Consider the following 18,041-nt stretch of genomic DNA (forward strand, 5'->3'; position numbering starts at 1 on the left):
ATGTATTGATAGCATCTAAAACGTAAAAGTATTTATGTATAGCTACATAAACACAGTAAAAAAAACAAAACAAAATGTAACTTTTAAAAAATATCAATAAAAAAATATTTCCATAGTAGCATTTTAACCATAGTAGACTGGTGGTTAAATACATAGACAGTAAAATAATTGTTAAAAATGAATACAATGTATGAGTTCCAGTTGGAATGGTAAAATTAGCACCTGAAATGTACATATTAGCATTTAAATGTACATATTAGCACCTAAAATGTACATATTAGCACTTGAAATGTACATATTTAGCACCTGAAATGTACATATTAGCACCTAAAATGAACATATTTAGGACCTGAAATGTACATATTATCACCTGAAATGTACATATTAGCACCTGAAATGTACACATTAGTATCTGAAATGTGCATATTAGCATCTGAAATGTGCATATTAACACCTAAAATGTACATAGGCCTATTAGCACCTGAAATGTACATATTAGCACCTAAAATGTACATATTAGCACCTGAAATGAACATATTAGCATCTAAAATGTACATGTACATTTTAGATGCTAATATGTACATTTCAGGTGCTAATATGTTCATTTCTAATTAGCACCTGAAATGAACATATTAGCACCTGAAATGTACATATTAGCATCTAAAATGTCCATATTAGCACCTAAAATGTATATATAATCACCTGAAATGTAGGCTACATATTAGCACCTGAAATGTACATATTAGCACCTAAAATCGACAAAAGTTTTCCCTTTGAAAAGGTACAGCCCCAGTGACAGCTTTTGTACCTCCTGAGAGTGTATCTGCATATACAAATGGGGGAAGTGTTTAACTTTTCACCACTTTTAGACTTTTGTTCAGGTCACTTCAATAGAGCGTGCCGTGCATAATAAATAAAAAGGAATTGTGATTAAAAAATAAATTTATGGTTTAAAATTATGCCTAATAACATGTCATACTGCTGTAAAGTGTCATGCCAGTTATCGGGTAGGCTTATATTTTGAAGACCAATCCTGATGATGTCAATGGGTTTTCCCATCCTCCGGCTGCAGATCATTGTTGTAACCAGCAGAGGGCAGATCTGCAGGTGTGACGAATTAAGGTCTTTACCTATGTCTTTACAGAGAAAAGCTATCAGTCAGGGTGTGGGCTATAGGTTTCTGTTTTGGCCCATTATTGGCTATCCCTGTCTCCACACTATTGACACGTACACCTGTGCAGCTGTCTTTGAGTCATATATCAGACAGAGATGTCATTGAGTCATTTCCTGGCCTGGAAAACAAGCATGTTGGAGCCTCTGGAGTCGGAGGTAAACGGGGGAATTCTCCACGGCGTCAGAGATGTCAGGTGAAAGCTCCTCTTCAGTTCATTACATGCAAAGACTGACTTTGTTGCATGGCTTCTGGCTGTATCAAAATGGAAAACCCATTGACATCATCAGGATTGGTCTATTAGGCATAATTTTAAATCACACATTTATTTTTAAATCACAATTCCTTTTTATTTATTACACTCACTATTGAAGTGACCTGAAAAAAAAAAGTCTAAAAGTGGTGAAAAGTTAAAATATACATTTCCCCCATTGTATATGCACACTCTCAGGAGGTAAAAGCTGTCACTGGGGCTGTACCTTTTCAAAAGGTAAACTTTTGTCGATTTTAGGTGCTAATATGTACATTTCAGGTGCTAATATGTACATTTCAGGTGCTAATAAGTACATTTTAGGTGTTAATATGTACATTTTAGGTGCTAATAAGTACATTTTAGGTGTTAATATGTACATTTTAGGTCCTAATAAATACATATTAAGTGTTAATATGTACATTTTAGGTGCTAATAAGTACATTTTAGGTGTTATTATGTACATATTAGGTGTTATTATGTACATTTTAGGTGTTAATATGTACATTTTAGGTGCTAATATGTAAATTTTAAGTGTTAATATGTACATTTCAGGTGCAAATATGTACATTTCAGGAGCTAAGATGTACATTTTAGGTGGTAATATGTACATTTTAGGTACTAATATGTCAATTTTAAGTGTTAATATGTACATTTCAGGTGCTAATATGTACATTTCAGGAGCTAAGATGTGCATTTTAGGTGCTCATATGTACCACTAATATGCAGCCTTTGGGTACAAAAGTGTACCTTTTGAAAAGGTACAGCCCCAGTGACTGCTTTTGTACATTATTTTTCTGAGAGTGGTGTTGAGTGGGTTTTAATACGGATTTACACATAAAGGCAGTCTCAGGTCCGGTTTTTATTTTAGGAACGAAGAATGATCCCTGATGGGGAAAAAGCATGTTGTAAATAAAAAAATTCCCTGACTACATCCTGAACCAACAGACTGTCAACACAGAGCTGTATGTGTCATTAACGCTATTGATTAAACTGATTACATAATAGCAGATGTAGAGGGGGTGGTGCCAGATTCTGTGGGCAAAGGAAGTGATGACCGCCTGATTTTTAGACGGGCTGTTAGCAGTAAATCTGCCGAGATTAGACAATCAGTGAAGTCTGAAAAGGCCTATTTTTGATTTATTATCTAGAATCCCTGAGTCAGTGGAAGCACTTCTGATAAACAGCTATTGCTCACATGTCTAATGTTGGAGCTGAGACGACATGATTATGAACAAACAAGCATGCAATGGCAACACTTGGAAATCTGTGGCGTCCGGGAGTCAGTACAGTAGATGCCATCTAGGCTTGGCTGTGACTCTGACCTAGGGCACTACCAGGTTTTTATGACATGTGTTAACTAGATAATTTGTTGACATATTATGTTAGTCATCTGAATAACCAATTTCCTATTCCAAAATCAGATATACAGGCCAAAGGCAACAAGCCTCACCTCTGTTAGGGATGGTTCACACAGAATGTAAGTGGAAAAACAATATGGCAAGCCAAAAGGATCAGAATTATGCTGTGGATTAATGGCGTTTACATCCAAAACACCATAACCGATGGCATTTAAGACAGTTTTACTGCCGAATTCTGGGCAGTGCTCTTCACAAACACTAAAATGCAATGGGCAGTGGAATATAAAAAAGCAATGTGAAACAAGCCCTACACTGCAACAATGCACTCGAAAATACACTTAAATGCAAATTTTATAATTATAAAAGTGTTTCGTTTATTCTGTTTTAACAATATCATTTATTTAAACCTAAATGTTCCTTTAAATGGAACCAGATGCAGCCTATTCACATAATATTAGTCAAGCATGTCGGGAGTCTGAGACAGACTTTCAGGTCCATTTAGAAACCATTGATTGGAATAATTCAGGAAGTACACGATGACTCGGATAGATCTGTAATACAAGGGTTTTTTTTTTTTTTTTTAAAGTTTATTCATCTAATAACAATTTTTTAAAATATGTATCTAATAAGATCAAAGGATATTTGTCCATGCACGTAAACTTACCATTTTTATCCATTTTGTTAAAAAGTGCCATTTCTATGCACTTTTAAAGAAAGGGGACGGAAGACGAAATAACCCTTGATCTTAAAGTCCCCCTGGGGTGAAATGTGTTTATGTGGTGTTTTTAATATTCTTTAAGACACACGTGTAAATTCATAAGTCGACACCATTACTGAGAATTTTCTATACTATATACTAAAGTATAAGGAAACCTTACACCTCTGTCCTATTTACAGACACACTAGATGCTTTTATGGCGCTGATTTATGGTATTATAAACTTGTATGTTCTCATATCTCATTCTGGTCTGGGTTTCCCAAAAGCATCGTAAGCTTAAGTTGATCGTTGAACAATTGCCACCAATGGTCTCTACGATCAACTTTGGCTTACGATCATTTATTTAATGAAGCAGCACATTACCTAACTTCAGTGAAAAGCAAAACACCTGTAATGTTCCTGAGAGGTTCCTCAACACCGCAGGGCCAAATCTTATGCACATTTTGGCTTTGCATAGTTCCTATACCATATAATCAGAGCTTGTTTTGACTTGAGCGTGCATTTAATGAAGGTATCTGTTTAATGTTTGTATGTCAGGACGGTCGTATATAAAGCTGAGAGTGCACAGCAGACATGGGGAATCTCTGGCTGGGTCTCTTCGCTCTTCTGCAGCCGGCTGTCCTGGACGCCTCCCCGCTGCGGACCGCAGGACTGTCCAGCCATGGCCACCTGGAGTTTGCAGAGGTAATTAAGGAAAAAACACCTATATATATACACGTGTATATATATAATATTCACCATAGTCTGACTTTTTCTCAAGCCACTTCATGGTTATCTTTGCAATTTGAGTATGAGCATTGTCTTGTTGAAAAATAACATCTGATCATTTCTCTAGATAACAACTTTTCATTTGTGCATGGGAAGCAAGCAATTCTGCAATATTCTCCTGTAGTCAAAATCATTAAATGCATTTTCACAGTGAAGTAACACACCAATACCAGCAGCTAAACACAATGACACTCTTCCGCCATGTTTCACTGTGATAGAGATGCATTCATTATTATATTTCTCAGCAGATTTTCCAAGACCGCTCTGGAGCATTTCGTTGCGATTCATCTCTCCACACACACAACTTCCCATATTCTACCAAAAATGGGTCTGAATAATTAAGTAATATTGCAAAACATATTACGCAACTACAGTAAATGTTAAATCTCTTGCTGCTAATTCGTTCATTCGGATATGATAACAGAAAAAACTGCTGAATGTTAACCAATTAGCTGAAAGCTTCATTTTTTCAGATTGAGCTTTATTGAATATTTCCATCAGTTTCATCCATAAAGTCTTGCTTTGTAATGCAGGAAGATCAGATGTATATGATGTTTCAGAAAGAGTTCATTCGTGACTTTACCACAGTACGCTAAAGGAAGTCATAGTGTGCAATCACGGCAACTTCCACTATTTGAGTCCATCAACAACAGCTGTGTGAAATTCACATGTGGTGATTTGCGTAAACACACTGAGCTGTCGATGATGGCGACTTTTTATAGGTGTGTAATTGCGTAAAGAAAGAGCATGATTCAAAACACACTGATGTTGTAGTACAGTACAGACTACCAAAGTTTCTGTGCTTGTCTTAAAATTATTTTCAAGTTTATACTGTTTGGTTAAAGGGAATGTTTTCTTGGCATAAAGTAAAAGCGGTGTTTATATGTGGCGATGTCCTTTCCTGCACAGTGGTGGAAGTCTTGAAACGATTACAGTAGCAGCGCTTTGGGCAACAGACTCTTTGTGGGTGATATTACGTAATTCAAACCGTTTTTAAATCCTTTCAGCTTTAAAGAAGTTGTTCACTTTTAAAAAATCTTTTGCTGATAATTTCCTCGCCCCCATGTCATTCAAGATGTCCATGTCTTTCTTTCTTCAGTGGAAAAGAAATTAAGGTTTTTGATGAAAACATTCCAGGATTTTTCTCCATGTAATGGACTTCAATGGGGACCAAATGGTTCAAGGTCCAGAAGACAATTTCAGTGCAAACTGCAAACTGTTCAAAGGGCTTTAAACAATTCAAGACGATCAATCAAGCGAAACGATCCCTCATTTAAAAAAAAAAACAAAGTTTAAAGGATTAGTTCACTTTTGAAAAAACTTTTGCTGATAATTTACTCGCCCCCATGTCATCCAAGATGTCCATGTCTTTCTTTCTTCAGTCGAAAAGAAATTAAGGTTTTTGATGAAAACATTCCAGGATTTTCTCCATATAATGGACTTCAATGGGGACCAAACGGTTCAAGGTCCAAAAGACAGTTTCAGTGCAGCTTCAAATGTCTTTAAACGACACCAGACGATGAATAAGGGTCTTGTCATGCGAAACGATCGGTTATTTCAAAACTTAGTCCAAAAAATGTAACTTTTCTAAGGACAAATGCTAGCCTTGCTCTATTCTGTGAGGCGCGTTTGTAACGTCACGTATTACGTAATTACGTTCAAAAGGTCACGGGCGACGTAGCCGTAAGTACAGAGTCAGTGTTTACAAGTTGAACGTGCAAACTAACTCAAACGCCGTTTACAAAAAAAGGAATTAAAAGGTAAAACAACGATGTCGGACGATTTTGATTCTGTACTTCCGGCTACGTCGCCCGTGACCTTTTGAACGTAATTACGTATTACGTGACGTTACAAACGCGCCTCACAGAATAGAGCAAGGCTAGCATTTGTCCTTAGAAAAGTTACATTTTTGGAATAAGTTTTGAAATAACCGATCGTTTCGCATGATAAGACCCTTATTCATCGTCTGGTGTCGTTTAAAGACATTTGAAGCTGCACTGAAACTGTCTTTTGGACCTTGAACCGTTTGGACCCCATTGAAGTCCATTATATGGAGAAAAATCCTGCAATGTTTTCTTCAAAAACCTTAATTTCTTTTCGACTGAGGAAAGAAAGACATGGACATCTTGGATGACACGGGGGCGAGTAAATTATCAGCAAAAGTTTTTTCAAAAGTGAACTAATCAAGTTTTATAAGCTCAAATGCTCGTCTTGCTCTGTTCTGTTCGTGACTCTCCTGTTCAAACTCGTTTCTCAGAATGAAAATGAAAGAATCTTTTTTCGTGTCATTTGGTTCATTGATCGACTCTGGAAAAGATTTGTTCATTTTGATGAATGAGTTCGAACAGGAGAGTCATAAAACGTAAACTTTGTTATTTATTTTTTAAATGAGCGATCGTTTCGCTTGATAAGACCCTTATTCATCGTCTGAAATCGTTAAACGGGTTTGGATGAAACAGGTTTATCTGCGTAAATTCTACAACTATAAACCTGTAAGTGGCCGACGGAGGCGTGCAGCCGGGCCTGACCCGTTCCAGGTCAAACTGAGGGAGATGCAACACTTCTTTGGCTTGGAGGAGAGTGGAGATGTGGATCCACAGACTGCTGTGGTCTATCTGATGCTGAGCAGTTCAGAAACATGATGCGATGGACAAACAGGACCCTGACATACAGGTGAGGTTCAGTACACGCAGCAGTGATGGCTCATATTGTCTATGCTCAGAATCTCCAAGTACAGCTCCAGGATTACAGCGGCCCAGGTCAGGACGGCCTTCAGACTGGCATGGAAACTTTGGGCTCGAGCCGTGCCCTTGAGATTCCCACACAAGAAAAGGAGTGATGCTGACATCGTCATTTCCTTCAATAACAAAGGTCGGGGAGAAAAGCTGAACTTCAGTTGTTATGGAGCTGAGTAATACTCTGAACAATGCAGGGTTGTTTGAACCCAAATTTGGGTCAAATATGGACAAACCCAAATGTTGGGTTAAAAATACATTTTTAACCCAACTTCAACTTTCAATTGTACATTTTTTAAATTATATTTTAACCCAACATTTAGGTTTGTTCATTTTTGACCCAAATTTGGGGTGAACCAAATTATGGGTCAAATTTGGTTTTTGTTGTTTTTTGCGCACAAAAAATGTTCTCGTCGTTTGATAAAGTTAAGATTGAGCCCCTGTAGTCACTTGGACTATTTTAACGATGTCTTTAATGACTTTTCGAGTCATTCCCTCAAGAAGCCTATGGACTAGTATGCAGGAGCGATCTTAATATCTTAAATATCTTAATTTGTGTTGCGAAGATGAACGAAGGTCTTACGGGGTTTGAACAACATGAGGGCGAGTAAATACTGACAGAATTTTCATTTTTGAGTGAACTAACCTTTTAAAATGTTTTCTGTGTTTACATGAAACCTGCGCATGTCCTGAAGGCTGTAATCTCCTGGCTGTGGCGGTGCGTGAGTTTGGACATGCTCTCGGCCTTCCACATTCATCCGATCCTGGAGCCGTCATGTTCCCGGCCTATAATTTTGGCCTGCACTCTGTTTTGCAGCTGTCTTTCCTGGACGTCAAAGATATACAGGAAATGTATGGTATGGTATGGTTTGTCTGGGAATATTCTGTCACACTTGAGATATTCAAAAAGAAATGCAAGAACAAGAACATCTCTATTTTCAGTGTTGGGAAACGGTTAAGTTAAGATGTAGTATAGACGGTCGTTTAAATTAGAGACTGTACTGTTCTGAAAAAGTGCACTATATAAGCCTAAAAAAATATTCAATTTTCTTCTATTATTTATAATTATATAAAATGAAAAATAAAATGTATATATTGTCCAAAAACAATGACTGTAATGAAAAGTGAATGAAAAAAAAAACCCTGAAAATTTATGATAAAGTCAAATCAAAACTAATTTATTAAAGTTTCATGAACCGTCTGAACAAATTCCATTCTCTAGAATTATTATAACCTTTATTTTACCAGGAAAGAAGTACATTGAGATTAAAAATCTCTTTTACAAGAGTGTCCTGACAGAAACAGCACGTTTGAGTGTAACAAATAACATCCAACAATATACACAAACAAGCAACTCTAATAAAATTTCAATATCAAATACACAACTAGCTAAAACATCTACAGCCCGATGTTTCATTCTCCAAATCATTTAAAACTATTTTAAAAGTGTCCAACGAGACCGATTTCCTCAGTTTCAATGTACTCAAACTGAGGAAATGAATCAAATTTCCAAAGATACATTTGATGGGATTTTGATTCATCCAAAAGAATCGATCTTTTGTTCATTTATTCTTCGTGCAGGTGCACATGCGTTTTACATGGATATTTTGCGGATCCATGTGAACAGGGATCGTTTTGACAACGGTGTCGTCTGTACGCCAAAAAACACAAAGGTAAAAAACGTTCCCATTGTTAGTACATTGTTGTTGTGAAAATGGACCCCGAGTAGTAAAAAAAAAATATATATATATATTTATATATATATATATATATATATAATGGTTTATATTTCACAATTCAGACGTAATTCTGAGTTTGTATCTCTATAAATTCGATATAAGAAAAATCCACAGTGACTCAAATCAGCAAATAATAACTCTGGCTACTATCTTTTCTTTATGAAATAAAATGTATCTTGTTATAAGAATTTTGCATTATTTTAACTGCAAAATTATAAAAATAGAAATTGTTTTGCAATATTTTTTCAAATGCATGTTTGATACTGAAGCGAAGTGTGATGGTAATGAAAAAGAATTGTATATATGTTTCTCTTTATTGCTTAATTATTATAACAAAAAATACACCATGAGAGTAAAACTTTCTATAAAGAATATTCTGTGACCCAAATCTGCAAATATTATAAGCCATATTATATAGAGCCTTTTTTCATAGAAAAACAATGAGAATATTTTTTTTTTAAAAGTGAGGCAAAATCAATATTGATGGTGAAATATTTACTTGCGTCAACCTTCTCTTGACCTTGTCTGGTTAGGTTTTCATTAACTGAATAGTGTCCCGGGATTTTGAAGCTCGCATCCATCTATCATGAAAGTAATCCACATGAAGTGATGGTTTTTTGTAAAAAAAAAAAAGAAGAAAAATATCATATTTAAACCGTTATAAGCTATAACCAAATCACGGTCATTGCTGAAAGCCAGTGATTATAGTTACAAAAACCCTTCTTCACTTTTATTAACATTTATTAACCCACTGGAGTCAAATGCACGCTAGGCACGCTCATTGGGGGCTTAGTCCCCCTAAAATTAAAATCCTAGTGACGCCCCTAGTCATATGGATTACTTTTATGATGGATGGATGCGTTTTTTTGGAGCTTGGGCACTATTTAATGCCATTACTAATCTGGGAAGACCCGAGATATTATTCAATATAACTCCGATTGTGATTGGCTGAAAGAAGAAAGTCATACCTTAAATTATTATTGGATAATTTACATTTTTGTGTGAACTATTTGTTTAAATGCTTTTGAAATAAATTGCCTCAGCCGTATGTGAACCACACAACGGTGTGGTTTGAGTGATGATGAAAGCGTGCGTGTCCACATTTGACTAATGTAGGTTTTCGCGTGTCTGAATCCAACTTCCCCAAAATATACTGTACATGTACAGTGTTGTGTTTCTTTAGTTAGAGCATGCTGTACATGTTGTTCTTTAATTTGTATATGAGCTCATATGTTCTTCAACATAAATGTAGTTAATTAATTTAGCTTATTTTTAGGACATGATGAGTCTGCAAAGAGAGTACAGTACCTACTAAACTGACAATGATCAAAAAATGCTAATGTACTAAAATTAACCTAAAATAATAAATTAGATTGATGAACAAAAAACTGCATTAGGAAGTTTAGAACTTGTTTTTGTTCTATTGGACTCTATTTTAAAGCATTACTTCGTAAAATGTACCATTTATTTTTAAGGATGATATTTCACCATAATGAACTGAAGAAGGTACTCAAATCACCAATGATAACCTTTATATAAAATAAGCCCACAATACATTTAGTGTTGCCTTAATAGGTAGAAACATCATGAAATAGTTTCAAACCAGTCTAATCTGGCCCACTTCACAAATGACTAACACTTGCTGTCATAATAACCCATTTGCTCACGTCGCACATCTCATTACAACACTAAAGGAGAAAGAGGATGTTTTGAGCGCATGTGGGCTTCCCCTATTCAAGATGATGCATGAGAAAAAAATTTAAACGCCTAAAAAATAATGGACCTATTGTGGTAAATTAGTGAGAATCAATGTGTGCAAGAAAAGTTTCTAACCCTTTATTTTATAGAAAGCATGAATACTTTGATCTAACCATGAGAATGAGGAGCCACACGTAGTTTTATGTTCTTACCACGGTTATTGCAGTTACCATGCAAGAGTTATGGGACGTTTTTGTAAGACTCTTCAATTCATTGCACAATCATGTGAAAATACATTTTACAGTCTTTTTTTTTTTTTTTTTTTAGTTTCTATGTAAGTTTTATTAAATTACAATATCCAGGGAGGGGTGTGGATTGTTACTCAAAACGTTTAATAAACAGCAGAAATTTCTTTAAATGGATACAAAAAATCTGTATACATTCAAAATATTGTTCTTCTAATAACCTTGTATATTAATATTACATAAATTTGCTTCCATGGAGTATGAAATGAAAAATAATTTATATATATATATATATATATATACATATATATTTCCATGTAAAACATATAAATCACAAATAGAATGGCACAATGATTATTGATGCCATTAATAAAAGTTATACAGTGTTTCTGACAAAAAGATATTTATCTAGCATTTTTATATATTTTTTTGAACATAAATACAAGAAAATGTGATTATTATTATTATCGGCTCACATATTATACATTATTATTATTATCAGCCGTTTAATAAACAGCATTCATTTCTTTAAACCGATACAAAAAATCTGTATACATTAAAAATATTGTTCTTCTAATAACCTTGTATATTAATATTACGTAAATTTGCATAAAAATGAAAAATAATGTATATATATATATATATATTTTTCCATGTAAAACATATAAATCACAAATAAAATGGCACAATGATTATTGATGCCATTAATAAAAAGATAATTTTAAAAGACAAAACAATATTTATCTAGCATATTTATATATATATATTTTGAACATAAATACGAGAAAATGTGATTATTATTATTATCGGCTCACATATTATACATTATTATTATTATTATTATCAGCTGCTTAATGCAGTAATATATTGAGTTGACTACTCTTAGTATAAATGTTTTTCATATAAATGACACAAGGAGATTTAATGAAAGCCATTGCAATATTTCCTCCAGTCTTGTGTTAAGGAGGATGTGTTACAGAAAGGCCTGTGTTTGGGGGTATGTCATTCCCTGATTTCCTTTCCTGTGCTGGAAGGTGCGACGACATGTGACTCAATCTCACGTTGCACAATCAGTGCTTCTGTGGGGTATTTAAGAGGGGAGAAAAACACAGACGGCATCAGTTTCTTGAAGAAGAGGCAACATGAAGAGCTTCTACAAGCTGTGCGTTCTGGTGGCGTTGGTGGCGTCTGGTTACACCAACCCAATAGCCCCATCTGCTGATGAAGACCGAGTGAGGATTGCCGAGGTAAGCTGCACACTAAAAGTACTGTTAACTAGTTTAGCTTCTCTATGTGTAAACTAACTTTTATTCGTTCTTTTTTTCCAGAATTACCTGACTAGATTGTATGGCCTGCCGAAGCAGAGCTCTTCCGGCACTGAAAGACGCTCCAATGCCTTGAGTCTGAGGTTGAAAGAGATGCAGCAGTTTTTTGGACTCGCGATAACCGGGACGCTGGATGAAGAGACGATAAAAGTGATGAAGAAGCCTCGCTGCGGGGTTCCCGATGTTGCGGCGTACTCCACGTTTGCAGGGGACTACAAGTGGAAGAAACATGATCTGACCTACAGGTAAGACCTGCTAACAGACTTGTTTAAGACAGGCCGTTTAAGAAGGACTTGCAGCATTTAGTCTTTTTTCCCCTCAGGATTGAGAACTACACCCCTGACATGTCAGAAGCGGAGGTGGACGATTCCATCAAAAGAGCCCTGCAGTTGTGGGCAGACGTCACTCCTCTGAGGTTCACCCGGATCTACAGTGGCACAGCGGACATCATGATCTCATTTGTTGTTGGAGGTCAGTTTTTTAAATGAATGAATGTGAGGCAAAATGTAAAGCGCTTTGGTGGCCATTGGGTCTGTGAAAGCACTATAAATGCAGTTCATTTAACATTAGCAAGATAATAGTGTAACCCCTCCACCCGGGTCCTACTCGACCCGCTCCGAGCGGGCCTCGAACCCGGGTCTCCGGCGTGAGAGTCGAGTGCTCTAACAAGGAGGCTAAAAAACAGCGTCTGTTGTCAGAGTGCCTATTGAGATCAGAGTGAGGTTTACATGCACAGCAACTACTAGCTGCCCTCCTTTTCCCATCCGGGTCACGGCACCGATCAGGGCTGGCTATTGACACAAATTTCACAATTCGATTCAATTTCGATTCCGATTCGATTCAATATTGATTATTTTGGATATCAGTTCCAATAAATGGCAAATTTTCACAAGGGAATCAAATCTCTTAACTAATGCTGTAAACTATGGGAGTCTAGTTGTAGCCTATAGACTTCATTAGCCTAATATGAAGGTAATAATGAACTGTTTTGTAGCTATACAAACACTTAAATTACTCTTTTATTTATTTTTATAATAAGAAGATTATATGAAATATAAACATTTAAATGGTGGCCAGATTTATTCAAATATGTATTAAATATTGAAGAACATTAAGATTATAATGCATATTTAGCAAAATGCTCCTCTCTAGAGTTATTTTTTCTAGCTGACTAACGAGTTTATGGGTTTTCTGAGGTAAATATAATGATGACATTGATTACAAGCTGTTTAACTGACGTCTTTCCACGGTTGAAACGCTGATTGAGCGAATCAATGTGACATGATCCGGATTTGGATAAGTTGTCCTCTATCTTTAACACACTTTCAGATGCTCATTCATGTTTATTTGGCGCTGTGACTGGTATTATTAAGCCGGAAGAGAGATCAGCGCTGCTGCTTCTCCAGAGCGATCTCACGCCACAGCGACAAAACGCTATTCATGTTTTTGAATTTATAAAGAAAATGGACGTAATTTGAAAATTGAGACTTTGTTTCATTTTAATAGTAACAAAGGACAAAGATTAGGGCGATTTGAGAAAAAGTGGGATTTTTTTCTTTGGGAAATAATGGACTAAATGAGGATGTACAGTACATGAATGTTGTATATAATATGTTTTTAATTTCTACATCAATTTCTAAGCTTGGGTTTTAAACAAACCTCCTCTTCTTTCCAGATCATCGGGATGGTTACCCCTTTGATGGACCAAATGGTTTTCTGGCTCACGCCTTCCCTCCATTCGAGGGCATCGGTGGTGATGCCCATTTTGACGATGACGAGGCGTTCTTTTACAGATCTCCCCAAGGTTAGGCTTCGTTTGGAAAAGTCTCCATATTTTTTTTACCAGTGCACCAACTGTATTCACATTCCCACTTATCCCTCAGGCTACAATCTGTTCCTGGTTGCCGCCCATGAGTTCGGACACTCTCTAGGGCTTGAACATTCCCAGGATCCGGGTGCGCTGATGTATCCCACCTACGTTTACAGAGACGTCGATACCTACGCGCTCTCTCAAGACGATGTCAGTGGAATCCAGTCTCTTTATGGTAAGATATTACAAATACAAACGTATACTGGTGACGAAGTGACGTATCTAATGACTTGAGCGTTTTTATTGCACAGGCCCAAACACTGATGTCAACACTGGTGGTCCAAAACCCACACCAGGAGTTACCCCAAACTTATGCGACCCCAATCTGGTCCTGGACGCCGTCACCATGTTACGTGGCGAGATTATCTTCTTCAAGGGCAGGTAAACCGAGATGCTTTCTTTCTGAGCTCATGATAGTAATAATGTCGAGCAGGATCTGACTGTATTCTCTGGCTTTATTCACAGCTTCTTCTGGCGCAGCTATTCCCAGAGCACGACCCCTGAACAACATCTCATTAAAAGCTTCTGGCCTGAGATTCCTGAGGATATCGACGCAGCGTTCGAGAGTCCATTGCAGGACAAAGTCTTCCTTATCAGAGGTAAAACCAAATGAATATTAAAAAACGAAACACTCTTAAAAATAGAGGTTTTCACAGCCATGCCATTGAAGAATAATTTTGGATTCCCCAATGAACTTTTCACTGAAAAAAAACATTTTAATGATTTAACCCTTTACCTGTCACCCCCCTTTTTGATAATTGAAATTAAAATGCACTATACAAGCTTAAATGGTTGTAAATTTAAGAATGCTTTGGAATATAGACCTAAGTTTGGTAGCAGATTATTACTAAAGTGAAAGCACTTCAAAAAATTAAAGTATGAAAAAGTTATAGAAGTTGTAATTTACAGTAAATCTAATACTAATTTTTAATATGAAATAAATATTTTACAAAATATGATTTACTATAAAATGAAAGCTATATATCTAACCAAGTTGTGTTCCAAATTTGAAGTTGATATCACAAAAATTGAAGTTCCCATGAGATTTTGTTTTGGCGTAGTACCAAAAAATAGCCACCGGGTGCCATTGAATTCCATTGAATTTAATTCTATGCATTTTGCCTTAACAAATGAATAAATTCCTATCCAAATATCACTTTTGTCACTAAATATGGAACCTTGAGACTCAGACCTTTCTGACAATGTGTTTTGTCAAGATTAGAAAAGGTTTTCATAATAAATTATGAAAGATGATGCCCAAAAGGGGAGGGGCCTAATAAAAAAATACAGTTTCTATGGTAACGCAACGTTTTCATAGGATGAATTCTGAGTTAGTAAGCTTTCAAATGATACCTAATTTATGATAACTACTAAAATATGTGATATAATAATAATAAAAAAATTATATATATATATATAATATATTATACTTTTTAGAGAACTTCTTACCTTACTTTTTAAATATAATTTTATCTTTTTTTTATTGACAAATACTAATTATGTTTTATTATGAAATTTTTAACACTAAAAACCAAAGTTTCAATTATTAAAAGTGTATGCGTTGACTTTTTGTGACAAAGGTCAGAAACTCCTGTAATGATGTCGATTTTTTTTGAGGTGCACTCTTGTCATAAATTCATATATAACTGTTCATTCATAATTTTTAAGAAAAAAACAGACCTGAAATATCTATTTAGAAGTCTTAGACTTTTCCAACGATATATAGTTTGTCATGAATAGATTAGGATTTAATAGTAATATAGTGAAGTAAAGTTAGGTTGCCCATATAAGGGGACTACTAAAGAACCTTTAGTCTATTGGAAAGGTTTCTTGAGCGTTTGTGGAGCTGTAGATGCCAATGAAGAACCTTAATTTTTTTTAGAATGAAGATGTCATATGAGAAATGAAATATAATTTGCAAATGTTGCCACTCCTCAGGTGAGAAGGTCTGGGCTCTCTATGGCTATGATATTGTACAGGGATATCCCAAGAGTCTCAGCATGTTCAATTTGCCCAAAAAAGTGAAGAAAATCGACGCAGTCCTCTACGACGAGACCAGCTACAAAATCCTGTTTTTCGTTGGCAGACAGGTTTACAGGTCAGTAAATCAGTCTGATCGAGTTTGGTCTTTTTCAAGAATCTTCCAGTAACGAGAATTTATTTTGTGCAGTTATGATGAGCAAACACGCAGAATGGAGAAAGGTTATCCCAAACCGTTGGAAGTTGTTTTCCCTGGAATGACAGGGATGGTGACCGCAGCCTTCCAAAACAAAGGTAAGGGTTTTACAATATACTGTATGTAACGAGAGAAAATCCACAATAAAATCCCATCTGACGCGGTCTTTCATGCTCGTCTTTAGGCTTCAACTATCTCTTCAGCGGATCAAAGATGTTGGAGTTTGGCTCCTACAACAACAAGCTCTTCCGTGTTCTGAACAACAACTATTTCCTGCCATGTTAATCCGTTAATGTTGAAGGGAAATCCGATCCATCAGTATTTTAAAGAAAATAATAGTAAATTATTCATTTTTAACTTATTTTACTGGAAAAATATGTTGATGTTATTTGTGTCTGATATGGTTTAAAAAAGTGTTAAGTTAATCTTGTGTTTTGCAGTTTCAAAATAAAGATATGAGCAGTTTGATAAACAATTCAAATCTCGTTTTATTTATTAATATTTGCCTGTTTATTAATCCTGCCTGACACCAAATGTGGGAGTGTAAAGTATGGGAGACTGAGAGACTGAAATAAAAATCATCTACGGTGTGAAAATGTAAAAAAAAAAAAAAGTTTAAAAAAAATTGATTTGTGATCATCTTACGTAGTAGACATGACATCAAATATAAAACATATATTATTTTATTATATATACAGTCAGGACACCCTTTCTTTTAGGACAACATGATAAAAAATCATCTGGTTGTTAGCAGGTCTTAAAATTAGTTAAATACTCCCTCAGATGAACAACAACACATGACACATTACACCAGGTCGTTAATTATTTAACATAAACTAGGCCAAAATGGAAATGACAAACTAAAGTACACCCTATGATTCAATTGACTGTTGAGCCACTGTTAGCAGCAACACCAAATCGTTTCCGTGTGACCGTCTCAGTCTCTCGGGTCGACTTTTGGCCCGCTATTCTTCAGTTTATTGAGGTTTGGGGGCATTTGTTTATCCACAGCTCTCTTCAAGGGTTAGTTCACCCAAAAATGAAAATCCTGTCATCATTTACTCACCCTCAAGTTGTTCCAAAACTGTGTGAGTTTTGAGAACACAAAAGAACATATTCTGAAGAATGTTGGTAATGGACCCCATTGACTTTCCCCTCCATATCATGAAAGTCAATGGGGTCCATCATCTGTTTGCTCACCAACATTCTTCAGAATATAGTGTGTGTGTGTTCAGTAGATGAAAGACAATCATACAGGTTTGGAGCAACTTGAGGGTGAGTAAATGATGATGACAGAATTTTAATGTTTAGTAATTTTAATGTTTAGTAGGTCTGGGCTTTGACTTGGCCACTGCAACACTTTGATTCTTGGGATCATTGTCCTGTCGCATGATCTTGGCCAGGCTTTAGCTGTCGGACAGAAGTCCTGTGCCTCCAAAGCCCAAGCCCAAAATCATCATCCCTCCATTAGCATGATGAACAGTTGGTATGAGGTGTTTGTTCTGTTTAGTTTTCGCCTAACTTGGCACTGTGCGCAATGGCCAAACATCTCCACTTTGGTCTCGTCTGTCCAAAGGACACCGTTCCAGCTTTGTTCAGATGCAACTTTGCAAACCTAAGCCGTGCTGCCATATCCTTTAAGAGAGAAGAAGCTTTTCCTTGGCATCCCTTCAAAACATGCTATACCTGTCCTGTCTTTTTCTAATTGTACTGCCATGAATTTGAACATTTCACATGTTGACTGTCTGAGTGAGTCTGAGGTGTACTCTTGGACAGTCTGACCTTGGGGTGAATTTGCAGGGACGACCACTTCAACTGTCTTGTGAATAATCTTCCTTACTTGGACTTTTACTTGAAATTGTTTGGAAATGGCCGTATAACTCTTACCAGATTGATGGCAGCAACTATTGCTTCTCTTAGATCTTTACTGATGCACTGTAAAAAAAATGTTGATGGTTTAACTTAAAAAAGTAAGTAACCTGTTT

General features: G+C 36.0%; 2 protein-coding genes across 2 annotated transcripts; both read left to right on the forward strand.

Annotated features, from left to right (window-relative positions):
* The first annotated feature begins 1,092 nt into the window (after positions 1–1,092).
* Positions 1,093–11,756, forward strand: LOC148969359 (collagenase 3-like). The gene is made up of 4 exons (XM_089126588.1): positions 1,093–1,367; positions 4,038–4,184; positions 6,991–7,139; positions 11,638–11,756. The coding sequence occupies exons 1-4, from the start codon at positions 1,270–1,272 to the stop codon at positions 11,646–11,648; spliced, it is 405 nt and encodes a 134-aa protein (XP_088982714.1). The 5' UTR covers positions 1,093–1,269; the 3' UTR covers positions 11,649–11,756.
* LOC120483227 (collagenase 3) lies at positions 11,678–16,531 on the forward strand. Its single transcript, XM_039678182.2, has 10 exons — positions 11,678–11,932; positions 12,014–12,255; positions 12,333–12,481; positions 13,686–13,814; positions 13,894–14,055; positions 14,132–14,261; positions 14,346–14,479; positions 15,819–15,978; positions 16,051–16,154; positions 16,241–16,531. Exons 1-10 carry the CDS (start codon positions 11,828–11,830, stop codon positions 16,339–16,341), a joined length of 1,416 nt encoding a protein of 471 aa, XP_039534116.2. The 5' UTR covers positions 11,678–11,827; the 3' UTR covers positions 16,342–16,531.
* The last annotated feature ends 1,510 nt before the right edge of the window (positions 16,532–18,041 follow it).

The sequence above is a fragment of the Pimephales promelas genome, chromosome 23, assembly GCF_988280905.1.
Source record: "Pimephales promelas chromosome 23, fPimPro1.hap1.1, whole genome shotgun sequence".
NCBI classification, from domain to species: Eukaryota; Metazoa; Chordata; class Actinopteri; order Cypriniformes; family Leuciscidae; genus Pimephales; species Pimephales promelas.

What these genes read in the sequence shown, in the direction of transcription:
- LOC148969359 (XM_089126588.1), top strand. Translation starts at nt 1,270, where the DNA reads ATGTCATTGAGTCATTTCCTGGCCTGGAAAACAAGCATGTTGGAGCCT. An exon ending in CACGGCGTCAGAGATGTCAG is followed by an intron (nt 1,368 to 4,037) that starts GTGAAAGCTCCT and finishes TTTGTATGTCAG; the next exon opens with GACGGTCGTATATAAAGCTG. An exon ending in GCCACCTGGAGTTTGCAGAG is followed by an intron (nt 4,185 to 6,990) that starts GTAATTAAGGAA and finishes GTCTATGCTCAG; the next exon opens with AATCTCCAAGTACAGCTCCA.
- LOC120483227 (XM_039678182.2), top strand. Translation starts at nt 11,828, where the DNA reads ATGAAGAGCTTCTACAAGCTGTGCGTTCTGGTGGCGTTGGTGGCGTCT. An exon ending in GTTGGCAGACAGGTTTACAG is followed by an intron (nt 15,979 to 16,050) that starts GTCAGTAAATCA and finishes TATTTTGTGCAG; the next exon opens with TTATGATGAGCAAACACGCA. An exon ending in CGCAGCCTTCCAAAACAAAG is followed by an intron (nt 16,155 to 16,240) that starts GTAAGGGTTTTA and finishes GCTCGTCTTTAG; the next exon opens with GCTTCAACTATCTCTTCAGC.